Source organism: Tupaia chinensis, unplaced genomic scaffold (genome assembly GCF_000334495.1).
Source record: "Tupaia chinensis unplaced genomic scaffold, TupChi_1.0 Scaffold000684_1, whole genome shotgun sequence".
Lineage (NCBI taxonomy): Eukaryota > Metazoa > Chordata > Mammalia > Scandentia > Tupaiidae > Tupaia > Tupaia belangeri.
In genome coordinates this window covers 84,964-110,450 of record NW_006160207.1, presented here as the reverse complement: position 1 = coordinate 110,450, position 25,487 = coordinate 84,964, and the positions used below count along the sequence as shown (strand labels likewise).

Below are 25,487 nucleotides of genomic sequence, written 5' to 3'. Positions count from 1 at the left end.
TTGTCTCTCTTCTCTTCCATCTCTGTTAGCTTTGCCATTATGAATGTTCTGAATTCTTTATCAGACATTTCCATGATTTCCATTGAACTGTGTGTGGATAAAGAGGAGCTATCCTTTTCCCTTGTGGGAGAGGTGTTTTCCTGCTTCCCCATATTTCTTGTGGTCCTGCAGCGATTTCTAGTCATCTGGTGGATGGTCGGTTTCTTCCCAAACACGCGAGTTTTGGATGCTGGGTTTTGGATGCTGGAGGCCCAGTTATCAGTGGGACATCTTCCTTTCTCCCCAAATGGCTAGATCTCAGGAGCCATGGAGCTGGCTGTCTCAACAGTCTCATCTCTTTAAATATCCAAATCTTTTCTTTACATTATATCCATGCATTATACTCAAGCAACTTTACATTATACTTTACATTATACTCAAGCAACTTCACTTATCCTAGGCCACTGTTGTGTACAAGTTTGATCCATCATGAAAGAAACTCATTAGGACCACTTTCAGCTGCATGAACTAGTACATGGAATGCAGAATCTATTCCAAGTGCACCTATATAAATTCATTTAGCTCTAAACACGGTAATATCCCTCAACCTGGTCTACTGTCCAGTAAAATATATAGGTGTTTTGCTGTTATTAATGAATAAATTCTATTTCTCTTAACACCTAATCTTTCTTCTTCTGGGTTTTACTACTTACTTGGCCTTCTGTGACATATTGAGATAGTCTTTTCAGGGTAAATTAAGTAGTTGCTTCCCACTCTATTAAGCCCAATATTTGATGGGCCTTTGGATCTTAGTTGCAGTAACAGCACATTTGGTTGTTCCATTCTTACTCATTAACTGATAACCACTGAACTATCATCTTTGGATGGGCCCTGTCAATCACTGTGCCTAGGCTGCAGGACAGTTGGTTCCACCTGTGGTCTTTTGATCCCACACATCCAAAATTTCCAAAAGTGCTGTGACTGATGAGGTTGCCACATGAAGTTGTAGCAGTCTTGACAGGAGAATCCCAGTTCAGGACCCTAGAGTTTTATAGCAAAGTTATGCCTTCTTCAAGTAACTGCTTCCATTTTTTTTTTTTTTTAAAGAAAGCACTTGGGTAGGGCCAATCTCATAGCCTAGTGGTTAAGGGAGCCAAATCCCACATAACCAGCCACGGTTTGAATCCCAGCAGCTTATAAAACAAGCTGAAGGGACCAGCAGTTAGTGTAATGGCTATGTCGCTGGACTCCCATGTAGTTGACTGTGGTTTAAGTCCCGGACCCAGTGGCTTAAACTCACACTGGGCACATGTGTGTTCATGCCCAAGATCCCAAGAGGAGAATGGAGAAGAAACTATTGCGGTGTGGCCTTCCCCCTGGAGGGTGATTTCTCACTTTCTGTCTCTCTGTCTCTCTCTTTCTGGCGAGTGCACATGCCCTGTAGCAAAAACCTCTAAAAAAAAAAGAAAAACAAACAAACAAACAAGCTGAACAGGCATGTCCCAAATCCAGACAAGATTGAGAATGGAGAGGGTACTGACGCATAAACACACCTCACTAGGAGATGCTTTCTCCTTCTCTCTCTTTATATCTGCCTCTCTCTCTCTCTCTTTGTAGCAAATGCATGTGCCCACTGGCAATTTAAAAAAGTAAGAAAGCTCTTGGCTAGAACTGAATCATGGTAGCCACTGAACACATAAACATGATGCACCAGAGACCTGGGCTGTTCATCATGACTGGAAGTTGCCTGATCCACTAACCAAAAGATTATGCACGTCCAGGGTTGTTTCATCATTAAGTGAAAGTGATTGCAGGAGATCTGGCTCCAGAAAGGCTTGAAAGCAATTAGGTTGGATAAACGATGACTGGCTCATTTTTTGCTGCTCTCTCACCTTTGTCTCAACCAACGCCTGTGGCCTAGTAGTGAGTTTTCTATGACCAGCTGACAGAACAAGAAAAAATATCTATTCCTGTTTAAATAAGCCAGCACTGGCTGAAGATGACTATTGCAGCACTGTAGCTCACTATAGGGGGTTCTGGAGGACTGTGAAGAAGAGGGATACCTCATTGTTCCATTTCTGCCTGGGAGCTGAGAAGCCCAGAGGTAGGATCTACTCCGGTTACCGAGCAGTGCCCAGTGGTTGGAACCCTACGGTCTGGGATTTGAGAAGAACAAAACTGGAAGATTAGGGATGAGTGATACTGGTGAATGAACCCAGAGTATGTGAATTCTTATGTCTTATCATATATGAGTACTCCCTAAGACCTTACTGCTGAGAAGGGGCTCGGTAATTGGGACATGATTACCTACCCTGGGTGTCATGCAGCCTCTTTCTCCAGTGGATCCAGGGATTGCTTCAAGGACTTATGTACACTGGACACTGGTGGAATGTGCAGAGGTTCAGTTCCATAAGCATGTGCCCACCAAGGCCACTACGACCGCAGCTAGGTACCCAGCCTGACAGACACAGGAGCCAAACCTGAGCCTTAGATTGAGTGCCAGATCCTTGGGGGCCAGTTTGCTATGAGTGGTAGACTGTTTAAGGTGGATCTCTTCCATCATGGAGAGGGCAATGATTTTCCTCACTGAAATAGATCATTCGTTTAGTCAAAAATATTCATTAAGCACCTACTATGTACCAGATATTGTTCAAAGTACTTGACGTATATCAGTGAACAACAATGACAACAAAGATTGTGGCCCTTAAGCAACTTAGAGTAAGCATAAAAAATAAGTAAATTTTATAGTATGTTTAAAATCGATAAATACTCTGGAGAAAAAGAAGTAAAGCAGGGTAATGGAGCTCAGGTGTGCTGAAGACTGGAGAACAAGTAGTTTCCAAATTTACCCCAGAGTAAATCTCAAATCTCTAATGCATATTAAGTGGAAGGGCATTCTAGACTGAGGGAGTCAAAGAGAGGGGCCAGACTTTCTAACAGGATCTTCATGCCACGATTCACCCCCAGCCTCAGCCTCAGCCCAGATCACGGTCATGCAAGTGTGTACACCTGGTGTGCACAGAGGCCCCGCCCAGATCAAAGACATGGAAGTGTGTACACCTGGTGTGCACAGAGGCCCCAGGGTGTGTATCTAGAACCTTCCCACCTGGGTCTGTTTGCATTACTGCTGGGCCACTGAGTGTAGAGCTCTAGTGCAGAGCCTTAAAACAGAGGGTATTTGCCTCTTGCATGCCAGAGCAGTAAGGAAGGCCGTGTCTGGTGATGCCCAGGAAAGAAGAAGGAGATGAGATAAAGGAGGCAATGGGGAGGGAGAGGTGGAGAGGCACAGTCAAATAGAGCCTGTGCCCATCTAAGGACTCTGGCCTTTACTGTTAGGGCGATGAGCAGTCACTGCAGGGTTTTGAGCACAATGCCCACCATGCTGAGAATGGGCTGTAGAGAGGATGGGACAAGGGAGGGAGACCTGAAACTGCTGCCGGAATAGAAATGAGAAGTGCCTCAGACAACTGTGGAAGCCTGGTGGTGATAAAGGGAGGTGATATTCGGGATGCAGATATTTTAACACTTAATCATGAGAAACATACAAAAGTAGAGAATAGAATGAACCTTCTTTATTCCACATGAGCCCTCCACCCAGCTTCAGCAGCATGGTGCAGGTGTAGACAATTCTTCTATGGATCCCGGTCATTCTGACAGTATTTCAGAGGCCATCCCATCACCACTTTCATCTCTTCCACTATCTATATCCTACCTGGCCTCCCCTCTTCAGATGATTTCAAACCGTATCATGTAACTTAATATACTAATTTCATGAATAATCTATCTTAATATATTTAATCTAATAATTCAGTATAAATTCTAAAAATGAGATTTTTTTTCTTTTTTAGAGAGAGATCTTTGCTATAGTGTGTGTGTGCTTGCCAGAGAGATGGAGAGAGACAGAGAGACAGAGAGACGGAAAGTGAGAAATCATCCCCCAGGGGGAATGGCCATGTCACAATCCCTTCTCCTCCATTCTCCTCTTGGGATCTCGGACACACACACGTGCCTTGCATGAGTTTTAAGCTACCAGGTCTGGGACTCGAACTATGGTAGACTACATGGAAAATTTTTTCTTTTTTATAGAAAGATCTTTGCTATAGTGTATGTGTGCTTGCCAGAGAGATGGAGAGAGACAGAGAGAGAGACGGAAAGTGAGAAATCATCCCCCAGGGGGAATGGCCATGTCACAATCCCTTCTCCTCCATTCTCCTCTCGGGATCTTGGGCATGCACGCACATGTGCCCGGCATGAGTTTAAGCCACCGGGTCCAGGACTCGAACTATGGTAGACTACATGGAAATCCAATGATGTAACCATTCATACCATTTGCTGGTTCCTTCTTTTTAGTTTAATAAAAAGACCCCCACAATACTATCATCTATATCCAAAGCATACAATAATTTCTTAATATCAGTGTACAAATTTCCCTTAGTACTTCATAAGCAAGATTTTATTTATTTAATTTTTTACTTCACTAGTTTGAATTAGGGTCCCAGCAAGGTATGCCCATTCCTTTTGATTGATATGTTTCCTCTTCTCTGCTCTCCACTGCTTTCTTCTCCTTCCCTCTCTTCTTCTCTCCTTCCTTCCCCTGCCCCCCCCCACCTCTCTTCTCCCTCTCTTCCCCTCACCTCTTCTCCCTTTCCCTCTCTTCTCCTCTCCCCTTCTCTCTCCTTTACTTCTCCCTTTCTCTTCTTTCCCTTTCATCTTTTTTTTGAAGAAACTAGGCTGTTTGTCCTGTAGAATTTTTCCAGTTTGGATTTGGCTGATTGCAATCATGGTGTTATTTAACACATTCCTTTGTCCCATATATTTCCTACAAACTGGTAGTTAGGTCTAAAGATTTGACTGAATTCGGTTCAGATATTGGGGCATGGACAACTCATAGGTGGTATTATCTACTTTCGTCAAGAGGCACACAGTGTTTAGCTTTTCTTTTATGTTAAATTTATCAGTAGGTTGAGCATAAAACATCATACAAAATAATTATTTCCTGTTTCTTTCATTCATCCTTCATTTGCTGGAAGAACTATTGACTGTTTGGTAACTTGAAGGCATCTCTTCTACAAGAAAAACAACACTATTTCCTTTGAGTAGAAAACGATGTGTAAAGAATACAACCTCTACAAAGGGTGCTCATTGCTGCTCAGTTAATTACTTCTAGACCTTTTCAGTGGACAGACTTAGGAAATACGTACTTTTTTTTTTCTTTAGAGAGATTTTTTTGCTATAGGGTATGTGTACTCACAGAGAGACAGAAAGACAGAAAGTGAAAAATCACTTCCTGGGTGGGGTGGCCATGCTGCAATCCATTCTCCTCCATTCTCCTCTTGGGATTTTGGGTACATGTGCACATACTCCTGCCCTGAGTTTCAAACCACCAGGTCTGGAACTTGAACCGCAGTTGACTATGTGAGAGTCTAACATGTAAGCATTATGTCATCTGCTGTTCCCCTTATTTCTTTTTTTCTAACGCAGAGTTTACCATAAGTTCATACTGATATTTCCAATTCAGATTTAGGTTTATGGAGTTGCTACATAACTTTTTAATTTTATATTTGTATTTCTTTTCTGTATTTCTTTTCTCTAATGCTGGAAGTCTTTGCTCCTAATGACGTTAACATGACTTCGTGCTTTTGGAAGCTCAGCCTAAGGCCTACTTTTCCAGCGCTGATGATTTTGTGAAATGTTTAATATCTTCATTTAAATTTATTCCTCTGTAATCCATTTATGTTGGATCCTTTTGTCTGAAAGGGAATCCTCTCAGTGCAAACTTTGTAGACAGGAGGGAAATACATTGTCGGCCATTCGAAATTAAGCCAGTCATTGCAGACAATTCTCTAGTGAGAAAAGTGTTGTAAATACGCCAACCAGAGGTCAGGTTCATTGAGTTCTTTTTTGTCTCTGGGCAACTCTCAATTCACTAAAATTTGTGTTTTTGTTTTTCAGAAGCAATCTTTTTCTCTCTTTCTTCCCCTCCTCCAAGTCAAGCACTAGTGAATACATTAAGTTAGGATCAGAAGAGGTACACGTGACCTCTTCATTGTGGGTCCTGCTCATTTTGGTTATCTTTCAGAGGCCTACCCATCCCCACTGTGGAGTAGACGAATTAGAAGGCCTGGACGTAAATGCATATGGGTGAGAACGGGAAAGCTGGAACAAGGTTGACACGCCAGGGTGCTGAGGACTGCGGTGGGCTTGGAGCTTTGGATAAGGGATAAGTCACATGAGTAAGACATTTTTGTAGCTGTCCATGGCCTCTTTATCCTGAGAGCTGACCCTTCCAACTCAGTCATCTGGTAGCTGGCTGTGTCTTCACCTCAGAGTAGACAGGTGAGGTGTCCTGGGATGGAAAAAAGAAAGAAGAAAAACTGGGACGAGAGAGGGTGTGTGAGGCTGAAGGCAGTAATCGGAGGGGAAACAGTGGGGAAATGAAACTTACCTCTCCTCAGGAGGCGTCCTGGAGGGATTGACTGTGGAGGGAAGGGGAACCACTGGATTATGAGCAAAAGGATCCACTTAGAACCCCATCTACTAGCTTATTCTCCACAGCCACTGGGCCCTTTCCACTGATTGTCATGTTCCTGCCACCCTAACCCCCAACACGTCCATAAACAGGTTTCATTTTCTGTTTTACAATTTCCTAACTCAGCCCTCTATAAGTTCTGCTCAAGCTTCATTGATTTGTAAAGTCCTCCCTCAAACCACATTAAGAAAACTCCCTTCTTTACTCTACCTAAGCTGAGAGATTATTTTCTCTTAGTATTTTTTTTTTTTAGAGGTTTTTGCTACAGGGCACGCGCACTCGCCAGAAAGACAGAGACAGAGAGACAGAAAGAGAGAAATCACCCCCCAGGGGGGATGGCCATGCCACAATCCCTTCTCCTCCATTCTCCTCTCGGGATTTTGGGCACGCACACACGCACACCGGGCATGAGTTTAAGCCACCAGGTTCGGGACTCGAACCATCGTTGACTACATGGGAGTCCAGTGACATAGCCATTATGCCAATTGCTGGTCTCTCTCTTAGTTTTAATTCTTGCTTCTCTTAATTTAAAACACTTCCATTTCACTCTAACCACAAAGTTCCATCCTGATTGTCCAGTAAGTTCCCTTGAGAGCGTATATATCCCCTACCTGTACCCTGTGAGAAAAACTCTCTTTTACATTAACACATTCTTGCTTTTGATTTTCGTGCTGTGGTTTCTTAGAGGGGAACCACAGTCAGAGGAACGTTTAGCAGGCATGACTCGTCAGACCAGAAATGAAAAATCTTGGAGAGAAAGGCAGAATCATCTGTGTCACATAGAATCATACAGAGAGGTAGAGCCTAAAAGAACAAAGAAGATAAGATACACCCTGAGAGAGGAAAAGAGAGCCCTAACAGGGTCTTCGCACTGGATCTACTTCTAGTCTCGGACAGTCTAGACAGGCTGTGTGCACACACCTCTGACATGCTCACAGGATTTGAACCCAGGACCTTCCTAAGTGAGTCCAGTTGCATTGCTGTTGTCCCACCATCACTGTTGTTCCACAGGAACTTTTATTTTTTAGGTTTTTGTCACAGGGTGCTTAAGCTCACTGGAAAGGAGAGAGACAGAGTAATTCGGAGAGAGGGAAAGTGAAAAATTACCCCTCATGGAGATGGCCAGGCCTCAATCCCTTTTCCTCTTGGGATTTTAGACATGTGTGCCCACATGCTCAGCGTGATTTTCAAGCCACCAGGTCCAAGACTTGAACTGTGGTCAGCCATGTGGCAGTCTAGCACCTTAACCACTACAGCACCTGCTGACTCCCCTACAGATACTTTTAATGATATAAAGAGAACTAGGTACTCTCCCCTGAATAATGGTTGTATGCACAGCACTTGGCATATGATATCAGAGGCTTCATGTAAATCTGAGGTAGAGGAAAAAAAAAAAAAACCTTTTCAGAGATCATGTACTTGAAATAGAACTTGTCCATCAGCAGAATGCTCAGATTAGCAGGTATTTTGACAAATATGTCAAGGATCAAGGGTGAAGAATAGCAAAATGATCAAGGCAGTTTCTAGAGAAGATGTTCTCAATCCATCCAAATACATGTCCATTTTAACTGTCATTCAAACACTCCTGAACAATGGAGGATGGCTCAGGGAGCCAAATGACAGACACAGCAGGCGATCAAGTGATACATGTTGGTCAAATACGGAAACATCAGACATGCAGAAACATCAGACATGCAGAAACATCAGACATGCAGCAACTGTTGTAGCAGGACAGGGACTTGTCCTTAGCTTTGTCTTCTGCTGGCTTTGTGACCTTGGGGAAGTCTGTAACCTCTCTGAGTCTTATACACTTCATTTGTAAAGCATGTTTGGCATCAGTTACAACTAAAATTCCTACTAGGCAGGAAGATATGGAAGACTTTCAATTCCCAAGTGAGACGCTATATATACCTTTATGAAAGAAATAGAACTGTTTGTTTCTTTCATTCTAAGAGCCTGAGTTAATCAACAGAATAGAGGACATGTGGGGAGGAAAAGAAAGATCTGTTGAAGAGATTTCTTTAAGAGAGATAAGTTTCTTTGTAATGTGTCTCCACCCAGAAACTCTATCAGATGAGAAAAAGAGAGTGTGTGTTGCATGGTGGGGCAGGAGTTGCTATTTTGTAATCCCCAGCCTGGTGAGTGAGCCCTCAGAGGCTCCTTTTAGAAACTTTGAAGAGATTTCCCTGATTCTGGGAAACACAGAGCCCATACACAAGAAAGCCAGAGCTGACTATAGATTACAGATACACAGAGCAGTGATTTTTTTTTTTCCCCAGGGAGGTTTTTGCTATAGGGAGTATGTGCTTGCCAGAGAGACACAGAGAGACAGAAAGTGAGAAATCACCTCCCCAGGGGGATGGCATATGGCAATCCCTTCTCCTCCGTTCTTCTCCTCCATTGGGATTTTGGGCACTCATGCACACATGCCTGGCATGAGTTTTAAGCCGCCAGGTCCAGGACTCAAACCATGGTCAACTGCATGGGAGTTCAGTGATGTAACACTACGCCATCTACTAGACCCCAGAGCTGTGTTTTTAACACAGATCTTGACTTATTAATGAATGGGGGTCTGAATAAGATGAAAGTAGGACTGCTCATTCTGGCCAAGATGTAATAACAAGATCGGGATTTACCTTCCCATTTTAATCAGAAGAAAAGGACAAAACAGTGATTTTTTCAGATATTGAACAGGAGGTTATACAGGATGAGGGCCCTAAGAGAAAGGAGGCAAAACGTGAATCCTGTAGGTACCCCAGCTCACCACCGTGAGCTAGTTTCCAAGCTATAGCACAGCTTGGGGAGCCCAACCGAGCCTGGGTCTTGCTGACTTGAAGCAACAGAGATCAACAGTTCTGCTATGCTAAGGCAGCTAGAATGTATAGGATAGGGTACCAGCGAGAACAGCAATGCAGATTGAAAGCTCAGGAGATCTGCAGAAAGGTCTCCTCAATTCTTTGAGTAATGATGACCACACAGGTGTGAGAAAACTGTCATAGCCCAGGGTTAGAATTAGCAGAAAGGGAGAGGAAGAATAACCTCCAAGGCTTGTATAGGTCTTATAATACATGGACATCTGATGAAGAATCCTCAAATCCATTGCCTTAAGTTTTTTTAGGAGAGATTTTTACTATAGGGTATGTGTACTTACCGGAGAGACAGAGAGAGATATAGAGACAGAAAGCAAGACATCACTCCCCAGATGGGATGGCCATGCTGCAATTCCTTCTCTTCATTCTCTTATCAGGCTCTTGGGCACACATGCACACACAACCAGGTCTGAGACTCAAAATGCGGTCGACTGTGTGGGAATCCAGCATTGTAACTATCACACCATTTGCTGGCCCCGCATTGTCTTAATATTAAGGCTAAAATAGCCTTACCTTAAATGTTGCTTAGGACCTGTCCTAACAATGCTTAAAAGCAAGCTTCAAGGGGCCAGTAGATGGCATAGTGGTTAAGGCTCTGGACACTCCCACATGTTCTACTGCAGTTTGAGTCCTGGACCTGGTGGCTTGCTTTCTCACTTTCACTCTCTCTCTCTGTCTCTCTGGTGAATTAAAATAATAACAATAATAATAATAATTAAATAAATCATTCTTTTTTTTTATAAAAAGCAAGCTTTGGAAGGATCCAACTTATCCAAGTAATTTAACTTCCTCCAGATCAAAATTCAAATTCTAGTAGCAATGAAAGGAACACAATAATGCAAAATTCACATTTACCAAGATCTGATTCACATTGTTGTGCGTGTGTGTCATTATATGTAAATGTTCTCAGCACAATGTGTGCCACATAGTAGATATCACCAACATTTATTCATTCAGATCTAAAGGTAAGCTTAGTGCATACACTATCATGATCATAATATCTATCCAAAGGATGTGGAATATATTATATATATATATTTTTTTTGGAGAGGTTTTTTTGCTATAGGGCGCGTGCGCTCGCCAGAAAGACAGAGAGAGACAGAGAGATAGAAAGCGAGAAATCACCCCCCAGAGGGGATGGCCACGCCACAATCCCTTCTCCTCCATTCTCTTCTTGGGATCTTGGGCACGCACACACATGCACCCGGTGTGAGTTTTTTAAGCCACCGGGTCCAGGACGTGAACCGTGGTCGACTACGTGGGAGTCCAACAACATAGCCATTATGCTAACTGCTGGTCTCAATGCTGAATATATTTTTAAATGTACTTATTTTTCTCATAACAGAGAGAGAGAGGGGCATCTCCCCCAAAGGGGCCTCATGCTGTGGTTCACCCCTGGCCTCAGGTGACCCCAGATCATGAGCACACGTGTGTGTCAGAGGAATTTCTGGATATGAACCCAGAACCCTCCCATGGGGCTCACAGAGGGTTCTCTTACTATTGCACTCCTGTCTGGCCCCAGGATTCTCAATTTTTGATCTGATCATTAGCAAAGACATAGTATCTACTTTTTAGTGTCTGCCTTCCCTCTGTAGAATCGAACACCGGGGCACTGTAGGGCTTTCATCTGCCTTGTTCACTGATTGACTCCCAGTACTTGCAATAGTACCCAGCACACAGGAGGTGCTCAGTAAATATCTGTTCCAAGAATAGGCATAATAGGCTGAGGAATCTCTTCCCAGAGATTCTCCCAGCTGAGTAATCTGGATCTCAGAATACACCAAATCTTCCTCTTTGGGGTGCACTGAAAAGAAAAGATAACACTTTCTAGAACATCCCCCTTGGCGTTATGTGTTGCAGATGATTCTTCTCAAGCATCTCCCCATTTTTCTTGGACACAAAGAAATAATAATTCATTGAGGGTATCAGGGGGACCAGGGCACTTCTCAAGGCTCTAACTAAGCACAGTGAGCTTTTCAGCTCCCTGGCTGAGACTGGGAGTGGCTCCGTCCATGGAACTCAACATTGCCGTATCACAACAGCTCCACTGGGGCAGGGTGGGTGGAGTAGGAGGACTCTCCGTGACCTGGGGTGGGAGCACTCCTGTGAGACATAGAAACACATGATAGTTCCCAGAGCATTAAAACATGCATAAGAGTAGGACGGGCATGGAGAGAGGAGAAGGCAAAAAGGACTAGGGGGAAGTCAGCAGTCACTAAGGAACTGGGAAACTTGAATGGCTTCATTGAACTTCAGTAGGTCTGTACAGAGTCCGATTGTTCTTTTGAAAGAAGCCCTGGGCAGGCTCATTGGGAATCAAGCCAGCGAGTCTCTGCTATCATAGAACTAATCATTATCTCGTAAGTAAAATGGTCACTCTTGTATGGTTAAAAACTGACTTTGGGCTGGCCCTATAGTACAGTGATTAAGCACTGTATATTGGGAGTTGGATCCCACATGGCTGACTGTGGTTCAAATCCTGACTCCAGCTGTTTGAGAAACAAGTGGGCATTTGTACATTTGTGCCCGGAATTCTGATGGGGAGGAGAAATGGAAAAGGGGGAATTGCGATGTAACTACACCCCCCTGGGGAGTACTTTCTCTCTCTCTCTGGTGACTGCACAGCCCTCTGGGCGGGGGGCAGTAGGGGAAGGAAAGGAAAGAAAAACTGCCCTCACCATCAGGATGTCATGGCTAAATGTCTTCACATTGTCATGTCTGGACAATTTAAGAAGGAATTAGACATGACCTATGCTCCAGTTCCTGATTGTTCCCTGACTGAGACACTGAGATAGACAGAAGAAGATTATATTTTCTAAACCAAAGTTAAGGATTCAAAATCTAATGAGTATGCGTGTACGTCTTGGGCAAGGAAGTGATTATTAGAAACGAGAAACAAGTGGGCATTTGTACATTTGTGCCCGGAATTCTGATGGGGAGGAGAAATGGAAAAGGGGGAATTGCGATGTAACTACACCCCCCTGGGGAGTACTTTCTCTCTCTCTCTGGTGACTGCACAGCCCTCTGGGCGGGGGGCAGTAGGGGAAGGAAAGGAAAGAAAAACTGCCCTCACCATCAGGATGTCATGGCTAAATGTCTTCACATTGTCATGTCTGGACAATTTAAGAAGGAATTAGACATGACCTATGCTCCAGTTCCTGATTGTTCCCTGACTGAGACACTGAGATAGACAGAAGAAGATTATATTTTCTAAACCAAAGTTAAGGATTCAAAATCTAATGAGTATGCGTGTACGTCTTGGGCAAGAAAGTGATTATTAGAAACTTAGACTTCCCAGGAAAATCTAGAATCTAGTCATGTACGTGTCATTTTAACAACACATTGTCTAACTAAAGGACCAGTCCATAAAGTCTATAACCTTTGGTATTATCCATTTAGGTGAATGCATTAATTTCAAATAAGAAAATGATCTAAAGACATGCATAATCTATAAAACAATTAGTTCACAAGAATGGTTCTAGAAAGCTTCATTTTGGGCCAACTCAAAGAGTGTGAAAAGGGAGCGCCTAACCACAGGTTGAAGAGAAATAACTTGACCTAGTTTTGCAACCCCACAAATTTGCATATTATGCACTTGGTAAACAAAAGAGGCTCTTTAGGGAAGCTGAGGACTCAACTGGTTTCTTCTCCCTTGAAACTCTCCCCTGCAAAATAAAGCAAAGGCATATTCATGTCAGCAGGGGGAGCTCTTTCTCAAACACACTGAGCTACCTGAAAGACCATTGATCAAGTAATTTAAAAAATGGGTCCAGTGCAGGATTCTCACAAAGACATTACAAAGATTTAAAAAAGGATTAAACAAAGCACACAGCTTAGATTAGCCACTGGCATGGTGATTAAGGCAGCTGGATCCCATATGGCAACAGCGTGGTTCAAGTCCCAGACCCCGCAGCTTGAAAAACACACCAGGTGCGCGTACTTGCGTGCCCAAAATCCCAAGAGAAGAATGGGGGAGAAGGGACTGTGGTCATTGCTCCTGGAGGATGCTTTCTCACGTTCCCTCTCTCTCTTTCTTTGTCTTTCTCTGGCGAGCTCACATACTCTCTAGTAGCAAAGACAAAACAAAACATCAAAAAAGTGTACAGCATTCTGGGGTAGGACTACACATTTCTTGGTTAAATATGCAAATGTTAGAGATTTTATTAGGGCTCAAGGCTGTGTTGATATACCTCAGGAACGAGCAAATAAAGTCAAATTGTCACTCTTGCAGAGTAGTGAGCTGTGGGTAGACTTTGAAGACCATTTATGGCCATGCCAGAGGAACCTCAGGCTCTGACACAAACCAGAGGAGACTTGTGGTCAGAGGTCCAAAGTTCCCCATGTCCAGTCCCCCATACTGAGCACACAGAATGTGGTGGCAAGTATCTGTAAAGCTGAATTGAACCGGATTGAATTAGACGACAGAGTGGAAGGATGTGGGCAACTGTTCTAGAGCTGGAGAAGGTTCTGTGCCTGTCTTCTACATCATGCTTTCCGGCATCTGAAACTAGTTTGACCTGGACAAAGACAAGAAGCTTTTGGAAACACATGGCAGATAAAGCCTGGAGAGACTGTCTCCCTGAGGTAGGGGAGGCTGACCTGTGGAGATGAGGGAAGTCTCTGAGAAAGCATGAAAACAGAAATTAGCCAGCTCCCACAGTCAGTCATTCTTCAGAATAGTATTTAGAATATTCATTTAAGGGAAATTTAGGGTAGGCAAAAGTATCTAGTAGGCCGGTCTGCATGAATCAAAGAAACCGCCTGAGGAAATTGGTTAGATAAAGCTCTTAAAAGTTTATAGTAAACATTTCACTCTTCCCTCCTTTTTACTTGAAATTAATAAACCAGATTAGATTCAAGCAGCTCCCACTTATCATGTCTATTTGGGAAAGCGCATGCTCAGGGAGGGTCTGAGAGCACAAGAGTGTTGGAGGTGGTGCGGTGCAGAGTGGTGGCATGGTGGTACTCAGGCTAGCTGGAGGCTGAGGTGTCTGAAGAAGGGATAGGGCAGGCACCCTAGCAAAGTTAAGGGAAGAATACAAATCTGATTTCCTCCAGCGCCAGAGGTAAGTCAGCAGGGTGCCAGCCATGAGGAGAACACCAAGCAGTCCCCCGATCGCTCCCACTACAAGAAGGCCATTTCTACTGCCTGGAGTCTCTATAGAGAAAAGATGTGTGTGAGCCCCAGGGGGAGAGGCTTAAAGCTTGGAACTGACATGAAACCCTAGAACCCTCCCTCAGTTTGGCTGGGGTCCTGTGCCCTGAGAGAGAAAGGACTCTAAGGACCTAAGCCTCATGAAGACCCCTGGGACTAGGCCATGACCAGAAGAGCTCACCTTGGGTGGGTTAGGGTTCAAGTGAACAGGAAGTAGCCTCCTTTACCTTCAGTGAATCATTTCAGAAACTGGCCATGTGGGGGAAACCCTGCTGTGTGTGTTGTATATATATAGCCCATGTTCTTGTAATATGGCTCGCTGGGAATTTCCCCCAGACGCGTGGAAAGATGTGGTTGTGGTTTGCAGCCTCTAACTTAGGGACAGCAGCCTCCCTGAGAGAGAAAGCAGATTTCATCATAGTCAAGGTCACCTACTGGAACAACTGCAATTCTGAGATTATGCCCCATTAAGAAATCATTAAGAAATCATATTGGGACACATCAGCAGGTGGTATGATGATTAAGGCACTGGACTCCCACATGGCTTACCAAGGTTTGAGCCCCAAATCTGGTGGCTTGCTTTTACTCTCTCTCTTTCTCTGTGTCTCTATGGTGAGTATGTGCCTTACAACAAACTTTAAAAATCAATTAATTAAATTAATAATTGTTTTTAAAAAAGAAAGTATTGATAGATTGGGGGTACCATGATGAAATGGCAGCAATCCCCTTCCTGTGCCTCATGTGTTCTGAAAGGCAGAGGAAAAAAAAAAAGAACTGATGGAAAAGTATATACAGTAAATTGTTGGGGGTTTCTGATTTTTCCATTGGGCTCATTCTCCTATCCTCTCATTTACTCATTCAGCGAACACTTAGGAAGCCTACCATGTGCCAGGTACTCTGATCTAAGTGTCAAACATGCCGCAGTGACCAAGATGGCAAATGTCCTGCCTTCACAGAGTTTATAGTGTAGGGAGGGAAGACAGTCAATAAACGAATAAATTCATAACATGTTGCATGGTGATAGGGGCTAAGAAGGAAATGCAGGATAGAGGGGCAAAGAATTAGGGATGGTGGTGATTTTCATGAAGATTCTTGATCCCCACACAAACCAAATTCAGACTTCAGATCCAAGTGCCACACAAGTGCACAGCGACACCAATGCTAATTTCCATTTCTTTCCATCTGTCAGACCTGGCACAGAGTGGCCATTGGGCAGTAATGGCTGGTGCCATTTCTGTTTTTATCCTCCCTTATTGACAAAACTGACAAACCTGCTGTTTGGCCTATTGATGGTTCTACCTATAGTGTGCGGGGGCAATCAACCCAGGCTCTCACCATGGCACCTAATCAAGACAGGAAGAGAGAAGGGAGAAGTGCAGGGATAGAGTACTTCGTCCTGTGTTGAATCTTTCCCCATTCTTTTTTTCTCACCTGTGCAGTCAGAATTTGCCACACATACCCATGCTTAGAATCCCAGATTCAAGGGGTTGAAGGTAAATTATCCCCTCTTCTTGGCAACTCTATTTCCTAGAAGAAATGGCTGCCCTGGGAGAAGTAATGAACATTGTCTTAGTTAGAAATACACAGATTCTAAAACCAGATTATTGGATTAGACACCTACTTCCCCCACTTAGCTAGTAGCTGTGTGGCCAGGGAAAGTTATTTAATCACCCTAGGTCTCCTTTTTCTCAATTTCCCCATCTGAAGATGGGACCTTAGGCAGGTAGAGTTAGATGAAGTCAGGAGGATAGGGCCCTCAGGATGGGACTAGTGCCCTTCTAAAACCATGGAGAGCAACTGTGGATACTAGAGAGAATGTGAGGAGAAGGTGGACAATAGGTGGAGGATGGGTATCAAGGCAAAAAAAAAATTAATGAACACAAAAATGGAAAATTATCTGTTGACTATAACACGTATGGTAGTTTCTTTGACTGGACTAATATGTAGCACATTCATGCTGGGAAAGTTGATTTTTGTATGTTGTAAAGAAGCAGAGTAAATGTAAAATAAAATTAATTAAATAGAGACAACACAGAGCTTGTTTCTGTTCTTGTTCTGCCTCATGAGGGTATAGGAAGGTGGTCTAAAAGACAGGAAGAGAGCCCTCACCAGAGCCCAGTCATGTTGGCACCTTGATCTCAGACTTCTGGCTTCTAGAAGTGAGGGAAATTGAAGTCTGTTATTTAAGCTGCTCCATGTATGGTATTTTGTTTTGGCAACCTGAGCAAATATAGTCCACCTGAGCCAGTGCTTCAGGTTCCTGTGGAGTTTCTTCCCCACTATAAAGCCTCTCATTTCTAAGCACAAAGATTCTGTACAAAGTCCATGAATGAAAACAGCTTCAGGGGAGCAGCTGGTGTTGTGTGCTACTGCAATGCTCTTCTGTGCTGGGCCCACATAGGAATGTCGTGGATTTGTGTCCGGAGGCCTCCCTGTCCATGCCAGGCATGCTTGTGTGTCCATGATCTGAGCTGGCTGAGGTGGGGGTGCAGGTGGGGTGTGATAGGGTTGTACGTCCCTCTCTCTGTCTTGCAAATTTAAAAAGGAAGAAAGAAAAGTATTAGGAGGAAGTCCCACCTCTTCAAATATCAACTGAATCCCTGGCATCTGTATAATCTCTGGGATCATCTGCTTCTCTCATGGAGGAATGACACCTACTTTGCAGAGCTGTGTGAGAGTGAAATGAAATTATATGTGTGAAGTGACCAGCTCCTGCTTGCATCAGGGGAGACTAATTCATTCTAATGACCCTGACCTCCAAAAGGAAGATGAGGAATTTACACTGAAGAGTGAATTAAAAACATTAATTTTTATGGCCAGCAGGTGGTTTGGTGGTTGAGGCACTGGATTCCCACATGGCTTACCATGGTTCTAGTCCTAAATCCAGCATCTTGGAAAATCATGCCAGGTACGTTTGTGTGTGCACCCAAAATCCCGAGGGGAGAGTAGAGGAGAAGGGATTGTAGCATGGTTATTTCCCCTAAGGCATGGTTTCTCACTTTTTTTCTCTCTCTCTCAAGTGAGTGTATGTGCCCTATAGCAAAAACCTAAGAAAACATTAATTATTACCCACCTCAGGGATTATAACCTCTGAGCTCCTCCTAGAGGTAAACTTTTGAACTTAAGTGCCTTCCTGGGGAAGTAACATCCCACCTTCAGGTTCACGGTGGATTTCAGGGTATACAGGAGTCTTCAAAGGGTGTCCTTGGCAGCTTTCAGCTTTGCTAGCCCCTTCTCTTCTTGCCCCAGCTGAATGAAATGCCATTGAAATGACATTGGCTTAGTGTCACCCCTTTTCTGTTGGGAAATATTCCCCATGTTGTTTCCAGGCTGAGAAGCAGATTCTTCTGCGGCAGCCAGTTCTAGGAAAACATCTCAGTCGTCTGACCTGGGAGGGCCCCTGCTTGATCACAGGATACGCCTCAAGGGAGTTGAAGGGAAACTTAGCAGCTGGGCCATGAGCACAGCAGCCCCTTCCCAGGTCCTCTAACTAAGCCTTCAGGTTGGTGGCTGACTGTCCCGCTGACTGTTCTAGCTGAATGCTCATAAACAACAGTTCCCTGCTTGGTTAGCAGGACTCACAGTAGGTACTTCTTGGGAGAACTTCGCCATTGTTCTCTGTCTCTCTGAGTTAAATGATTGGATCAAGGTTTAACTGGAGACTGCCATGTATTAGCTCTGTGACCCTATGCAAATGACCAAACTCTCTGAGCTTCACTTTCCTTTTAAGTACATTGGAGATAATATCTTTATATTCTAGAATTGCTTTCTGAGCTTCACTTTCCTTTTCAGTAGACTGGAGATAATATCTTTATATTCTAGAATTGCTACTACAATCAACAGGGATGATGTATGCACACTTAATTCATTCAACATATATTTATTGGATTCTTGAGTCAAGCGCTGTTTCAGGAACTTGGGATACAATAGTAGTGGAAGCAAAGATCCACCCTCATGAGGTTATTAGGGGAGGAAGTGGGAGATGGCAGCAAACAGGATCATACACGGCACAGTGGTTGGTGATAAGTGCCCCGGGACAAGAATCAAGCTGAACTGGGAGAGAAAGTTCTGGGTGAAGGCCTGCAGTTATGAAGGGTGGTTGGGGAAGGACTCACCAAGAAGGTGAGTAGAGTCTGGAGGAAGTGAAGCAGGGAGTATGAGAATATCAGGGAAGAGCAATGTGAAGGCCCTAAAGTAGGATCCTGCATGAAAAATTTGAGAAAAGAGATAGAGGGCAATGGTAGCTAGAGTGGAGATGGTGAGGGGAGAGTGCTGAGTGATAAAGTCGGAGTGGCAGGAGAGCCAGATAATGCAGGGCCTGGTGAGTCACTGACGGGATGCTGGTTGCCATTCTGAAGGAGACAAGCAGCCAGAGGAGGATTTTATGCAGAAGAGTGACATGATTTACTTAATGATTTAAGAGTTTCCTCTGATACTGTGTATGGATAGACTGGAACACAACAGGTGAAGGTGAATACCAGTTAGGATGTTGCTATGATTTATATAATGGTTTATCTTCCACACGTCCATGTCATATAATACAATCAGCCCTGGAGTCAGCAGTTGGCCTGGTGGTTGAGGGGCTAGGCTCCCATGTGACCAGTTGCAGTTTGAGTCCCAGACCTGGCAGCTTGCTTTCTCACTTTCCCTTTCTCTTTCTCTCTGTGAGCATGTGAGTCCTATAGCAAATTAAATAATACTAACAAAATTAGAAAAAAAAAATTGTCCCTAGTGGCATTGGGAGGTGGTAAGACCTTTAAGAGATGAGGCCTGGTGGGTGGTGTTTGGATGATAGAATCATTGCCCCGATGAAGGGCTTAATGCTGTCTCAGGAGTTGGAGTGAGTTCTAGCTCTTGTGAGATGGGATTAGTTCCTATAAGAGTGGGTTGATATTAAAGAAAGAGGGACTGCCCCCAGGTCTCTGTTTTTTCACGTGCCCAACATCAACCCTGTTACTGTTATCCATGTTGTGATGTAGTGCCAGAGGTTTGTCTGATGCTGGCCCCTATGTCTTTGGACTTTCCAGCCACTGGAATCATGAACCAAATAAACCTCTACTTTTTATAAATCTCCCAGCCTCAGGTGTTTTTTAGGGAACATAATAACAGACAAGACAGAAGTTATTTGCAAAAATACTGGCAAAGAATGCTGATGGCTTGGACCATGGTGGTAGTGGAGGTGATGAGAAGTAGTAAGAGTCAGACTATACTTTGAGGGAATATCCATCAAGATTTGCAGGTGATCGATAATGGAGGATGAAATAAAAAGGAGAGTCAAGGATAATGCTCAGAATTTTTACCTGAACAACTAGAAGATAGTTTTATATCGACTGAAGGGAGACTCTAATGAGGAATTATTTGGGGTAAAAAAAATCAAGAGTTTGGTTTCAGATGAATTAAGGTTGAGATGCTATTTAACTGTTCCTTTTTTAAAAAAATTGTGAGAGGGCAAGTGTGCTCATTAGAGAGAGGCAGAGAGATACATAAAGAGGGCAAGGGAGGAAGCACCCCCTCCAATGGAGTGTGTTCACACACATGCCCTTGCCAGGACTTGGCGCGTGTACACACACATATCCCACATATCTTTCAAACCACCAGAGTCTGGATTTGAACTGTGGTCAGCCATATGGGGGTTGGTCCCTTAACCTCTAAGGTATGGAACTGACCCTAAATAGCCAGTCTTATAAAATATTTGACTTAAATTGCAGATATATAGGTCTTGAGTTCAACTAGAAGTCTAGGCTGTACATTGAGTTTGAGAGTCATAAATACATAGAACTGTAATTGCATTTAGAGTAATAAACTGAGGTGAGATGACTTAGGGAGTGGGCACAGATAGCGAAGCCCTGGAACTCTTCAAAATTTGAATGTTGGAAATATGATGAGGATACAGAAAGGAAACCCAAAAGGAGTATCTGATAAATAGGGAGAGTACCAAGTGAGTTGTGCCCCTAAAGTCAAAGAGAAAAGTGTTTCCAGAAGTAGAGAAGGATCAATTGTGTTGAAAAATAGAGATAGGTCAAGTAAAGTGGAAACTGAGAATTCCTGCTTTTTTTTCTGGCCTTAGCAGCATGGAGATTATTAATTATCTCAAGACTAATCTTTTTTTTTTTTTTATATAGATAGATTTTTGCTATAGGGCACATGCACTGGTCAAAGAGACAGAAAGCAAGAAATCACTCCCTGGGAGAGCAGGGGGAATAACCACACAACAATCCCTTTTCCTCCATTCTCCTCTTGGGATTTTGGGCACACATGAATACATGCCCAGTGTAAGTTTCAAGCTGCCTAATCCAGGACTCAAACCGCAATTGGCCATGTGAGAGTTCAGTGACATAATCATTAAGCCATGTGCTAGTCCTTCTCATCTTGGTGTAGTGAGACAAACTTCATAATGAAAAGTTTGAGAGGAAAAATGGGAGAAGTGGAGTAAGTGCAGATAACTCTTTTGAGGAGTTTTATTGAAAAGGAAAGCAGGGAAATCTTTCTTTATGTAGCGTCTTAATAAAAGCTAATTTTATTGGATTGCCAGAGATGCAACTGGACCTGAGATAGAGGAGGAATTGAAGTCTGGTAGAGAGTACTTTCTTAGTGCCAAGGTTGCTAAGTGAGAACCTGGCACAATATAGCTTCTTGGAGACAGAGGAGAAGACTATGAGCCAAAACTATGAGATCCCTAAGGAAGATTCATCTCCTCAATGGACAAAGCCAGGCTCTGTATCTGTTCTTACTTAAAAGTTTCCTGACCTGCATGCAACCTAGGTATTGAGAACCCCACAGGCCAATAGTAAAGGAGTGCCTACTCCCTTTGGTTCTCTTGGACTTAAGGACACTAGTCTAATGTGCTGGGGGTGACTTACTGAAAGGTGAGGTATAATTAACACACAATGATGGGAGCATGAAGGTACAAATCACTTCCATCAGGCAAAATGGCTCCCGGCCAGCATTACCTCACCACAATATCATACTCTGACTTGCCTAAGTTATCACCATGACAATGGAAGACTTTATTTATTGCTGTGGAAGATGGCAAAATGGAAACAAAAGGGAGAGTCACACAGTAATGTCGGCTGTGCTCACTCCTAATTGGAGGAACTTAGCCCATGATAAAGAAGGTCAATGATGATTAAAACTCACCTCTCATAGTGATGGTCACCATCTGGGTCTGGATAGGGCCATGGCTGTTGTCAGCTGTGCAGTAGTACTTCCCAGCCAGGTTCGTCCTGACTTCTGGGATCTCCAAATCTGCTCTCTGGGCACGCTGAGCTTTTCTCCCCAGACTCTCCTCTGTATCCTCTCTGTGCCAAGAAAATGTGGTGTTCCCTGTGCCTTCGGCCACAGAACATACAAGGACAAATGTCTCCCCTTCTACCTCCTGGCCCCCTGGGGGCCAGGTCTCGATGGAGACTTGAGACAGAGGGATCCCTATGTGAACAGAAGACAGTGAGTGGGTCCTTGGGTGGGGAAGGCCAGAGCTAGGTTGTTGAAAAGGTCACTTTTATGGGATATACTCTTTGGCACTTTCTACCATTCTGGCCAGTGGACTGGGACTATCACTAAATATCACTACTGGAAATATCACTAAATATCCACCCGAGAGAGGCCTCAGGAGAGAACAATTAGCTATCCTTGGAGAAACGTGGGTTTAGTCTGATATCCTGGCTAGTGGTCTGAATTATTTAATATTTTCAGCTTGATTGAGGTACAATAGACAAATCGTTTTGGAGAGTAGGTAACAGCAACAGTGGCACTATGGCACTAGGCTGGACCGTACCTGTTTTCTGAAGTCCTGTTTCAGCCCCTAAGACAAGCTGGAAAGTATTAGGTTTAACTTTCTATGTATGTGTCTCCTCTTTTGTTGCACACATCACAGACACTCACATTGTTTTGTTTTGCTGTTAATTAGGAAGAGCTAGGTGCATGTCTTCTAAATAGTTTGCCCTGATATCTGGCATTCTAGAATCTGCCAGTTCAGTAGCAGGGCATCTTGTTTTCTTTTCCCCACCTCTCAAACATAACTCCATGAATTTACTTTAAGGTGACCAATTTCAAAGGAAGATTGAGTTTTTAGAGTAATAAAGGTAGAAATAAAGTCATGAATTTCTTTTATTACAGTATCTCGGTCCAGAGCCTCTGTTAGGATGACAAAACCCCATCTCTGTTGGACAGCTCCCATGCCAGGTCCCTCCGAAACAGAGAAGACTAGGGAAGATACACAGCCTTCCTGGCCAGGGAACTTACTCTGTACACGGATCTGCGGTGGGAGGCTGTGTCTTTAGATGCTGTGGGTCAGTTTCCGCACTACATTCAGTCTTCTCTCCAGATGGTTGGGATCTGGAGCTCCAGGGAGCTGCTCCAGGCTAACAGAATGACCCTATCATCTCTGAAGAAGGTGAAGTGGAGTGTCTGACCACTCTGGAGGGAGCTGTGTTTCACAGCTCAGCTTTACAGGACTCCCTTCTGTAGGCTGAGAAGCTGTGACTTTCAGCTTTGGATGTGGACATAGTTCTCAAGAGAAAAGGTAGATCAAATTCTTAGCATAAGAGTGTTTAGCTCTCCGAGAGAGACAACTTGTACTCTCATTGTCAGGAAACTTCAGGCACACACAGCAAGGCAAACTATGAACCCCTGGGTCACATTTTTCACTCTGATTTATTCAAGTTTACTCTCTCTGCTTTCTCTGTCTCTTAGAGGATGTAGCCTCCCTTCTGTCCAAGTTCCAGTATTAGCCTATAAATTCCCTCCCTCCATGCCCTATTTTCCCACCCTGACATTATAAGCAAATGTGTATGAAATGAAGGGTTTACCTTGAATTTTAATAATCTTGTAATTTGACCTAAATACGTAATTTTTGTCCCCAGATCCAATGCATTGATAAGAGCCACTATTATTTAAACTTGCTTGTGGGATAAGAAGATCCCAGTTTCTTGTAGAAGAAGAAATAGTTTTTCCCCTCCAAGTGTATTCCACAGCAGTGAGCTTCTCTTTCCTCTTTTCCAGCATGTCAGAACCAACATGTTGTCTGCAAACACAGAATGTGGGGCCTGCAGGATGAGGAATTCTGGAAACAGCACAAAGATTCCATCATTCGGGGAACCCTTACTACCTTCTTCCTTATGTCTCTTGAATGACAAGAGTTGTCCTCTTTTTTCTTCCACAGGGTTTCATCTCTTAATCTAAGCTCACTCATCTCCTTCCAAATCAATGTAAAATGTTTCAGATATAGTTTCTAAATAAATCCCAAACAATCTGTTCAACCATTCAAGGTCAAAGAATTCTAACACAGAGGGAGAAAAAAAATCCCTGATACTGGGCCAGCGTATGGCCTGGTGGTTAAGGAGTTAGATCCCACACGGCCATGCATGACTGGAATCCTGGACCTGACTGCTTGAAGAACACAGCTGGTCCATGTATGTGCATACTCCAAGTCCCAAAATTAGGGTGAAATGAAGGAGAAGGAATGGCAGCAATGTGACCATTCCCCACGGGGTGGAGGGGAGGGCTTTCTCCCTCTCTGTCTCTCTCTGAAGAGAGCATGAACCCTCCAACAACAACAACAAATTCCCAGCATCATAGAAAATGGCAAAAATCAACATCAACCAAATCTCAGAGCAGGATCTATTAAAAAAATGACCTAAATAAATAAATTAATTAATGAATAAATGAATAAGTAAATAAATAAAGGCAAGAGAAAGGTAAGTGAGACAAAAACAAACAAACAAACAAAAAATGACATCTGGAGGGTTCTTCAAAAAGTTCATAAAAAAACCATACATGGATTTCAATTTTTTGGTACCAAAATAAGCTCATACTTTAATTCCATTTTGCACAAACTCTGAAATTTCTTTGTATACAGGCAGATTTTGGTGCAGTGGAGTATGTGGCACAGCACGATTATTGTCAAAGATGCAAATCTAGGTTCAGGGGAGGATAAAATGTGCTCTTCGATGGAAATTCTCATGCTGCTCAGACTTTTTAAAAAGTTTTATTTATTATTATTATTTTGTTTACTATTCTATAGGGCATGTGTTCTTACTACAGAGACACACACACACATACACACAGAGGGAAAGTAAGAAAGCAAGCTGCCATGTTCAGGGCTTGAACTGCAGTCAGCCATGTGGAAGTCTAGTGCCTTAAATACTATGCCACCTGCTGACCTGCTGCTCAGACTTTAATTTGCCATTCATGCCTCCTCCTGATGGCTGATACTCCTGGAGTTCACCTATCCTTATCTCTAAACTGGGTAAAACTGGACAGGAAGAGGTATAGGAGCTTGGTACCAAGCAGAGTCATGTTGGAGGGAAGAAGGGAATGATACCTGGACAGGTGGGGATGAAAGACTGGAGGCTGGAGATTTCCCACTTCTCTGGCACTTTATGGGCAGTGCATTCCTGAGTGTGTAATTCTCCCTCACAAGGCTATTGCATCCTATAGGGCAGCGTCACCTTTGTACCCCCAAAATGAACTCATTTCTTTGACTATGTCAGTGTGCAAGAATGCTTGTTGATTAATATCTTTAAACTCAAGTTTCAATGGAAGTTTGAAAAAAATTTGCAGGACATGAAATCAAATATTAAAAGATCTAGAGGCCCGCAAGTGGTATAATGGTTAAGGTGCTAGGTTAAGGTCCCACATGGCTGTCCAGGATCCCAAGGCTTGAAAATGATGCTGTGTGTGTGTGTGTGTGTGTGTGTGTGTGTGTGTGTGTGTATGACCAAAATCTCTTCCATTTTGCACAAACTCTGAAATTTCTTTGTATACAGGCAGATTTTGGTGCAGTGGAGTATGTGGCACAGCACGATTATTGTCAAAGATGCAAATCTAGGTTCAGGGGAGGATAAAATGTGCTCTTCGATGGAAATTCTCATGCTGCTCAGACTTTTTAAAAAGTTTTATTTATTATTATTATTTTGTTTACTATTCTATAGGGCATGTGTTCTTACTACAGAGA

The 25,487-nt window shown here is 43.4% G+C and overlaps 1 protein-coding gene across 1 annotated transcript in view; it reads right to left on the bottom strand.

Moving 5' to 3' along the window:
- Positions 1-6,204: 6,204 nt before the first annotated feature.
- Positions 6,205-25,487, bottom strand: part of FCRL4 (Fc receptor like 4) — a 31,609-nt gene continuing 12,326 nt past the window's right edge. The window contains 12 exon segments of the mRNA XM_027776577.1: positions 6,205-6,285; positions 6,287-6,325; positions 7,120-7,188; positions 11,019-11,205; positions 11,419-11,481; positions 14,419-14,536; positions 21,671-21,958; positions 22,775-22,828; positions 22,831-22,925; positions 22,927-23,041; positions 23,341-23,532; positions 23,535-23,594. Coding sequence (XP_027632378.1) covers positions 6,205-6,285; positions 6,287-6,325; positions 7,120-7,188; positions 11,019-11,205; positions 11,419-11,481; positions 14,419-14,536; positions 21,671-21,958; positions 22,775-22,828; positions 22,831-22,925; positions 22,927-23,041; positions 23,341-23,532; positions 23,535-23,594 — 1,361 coding nt within the window.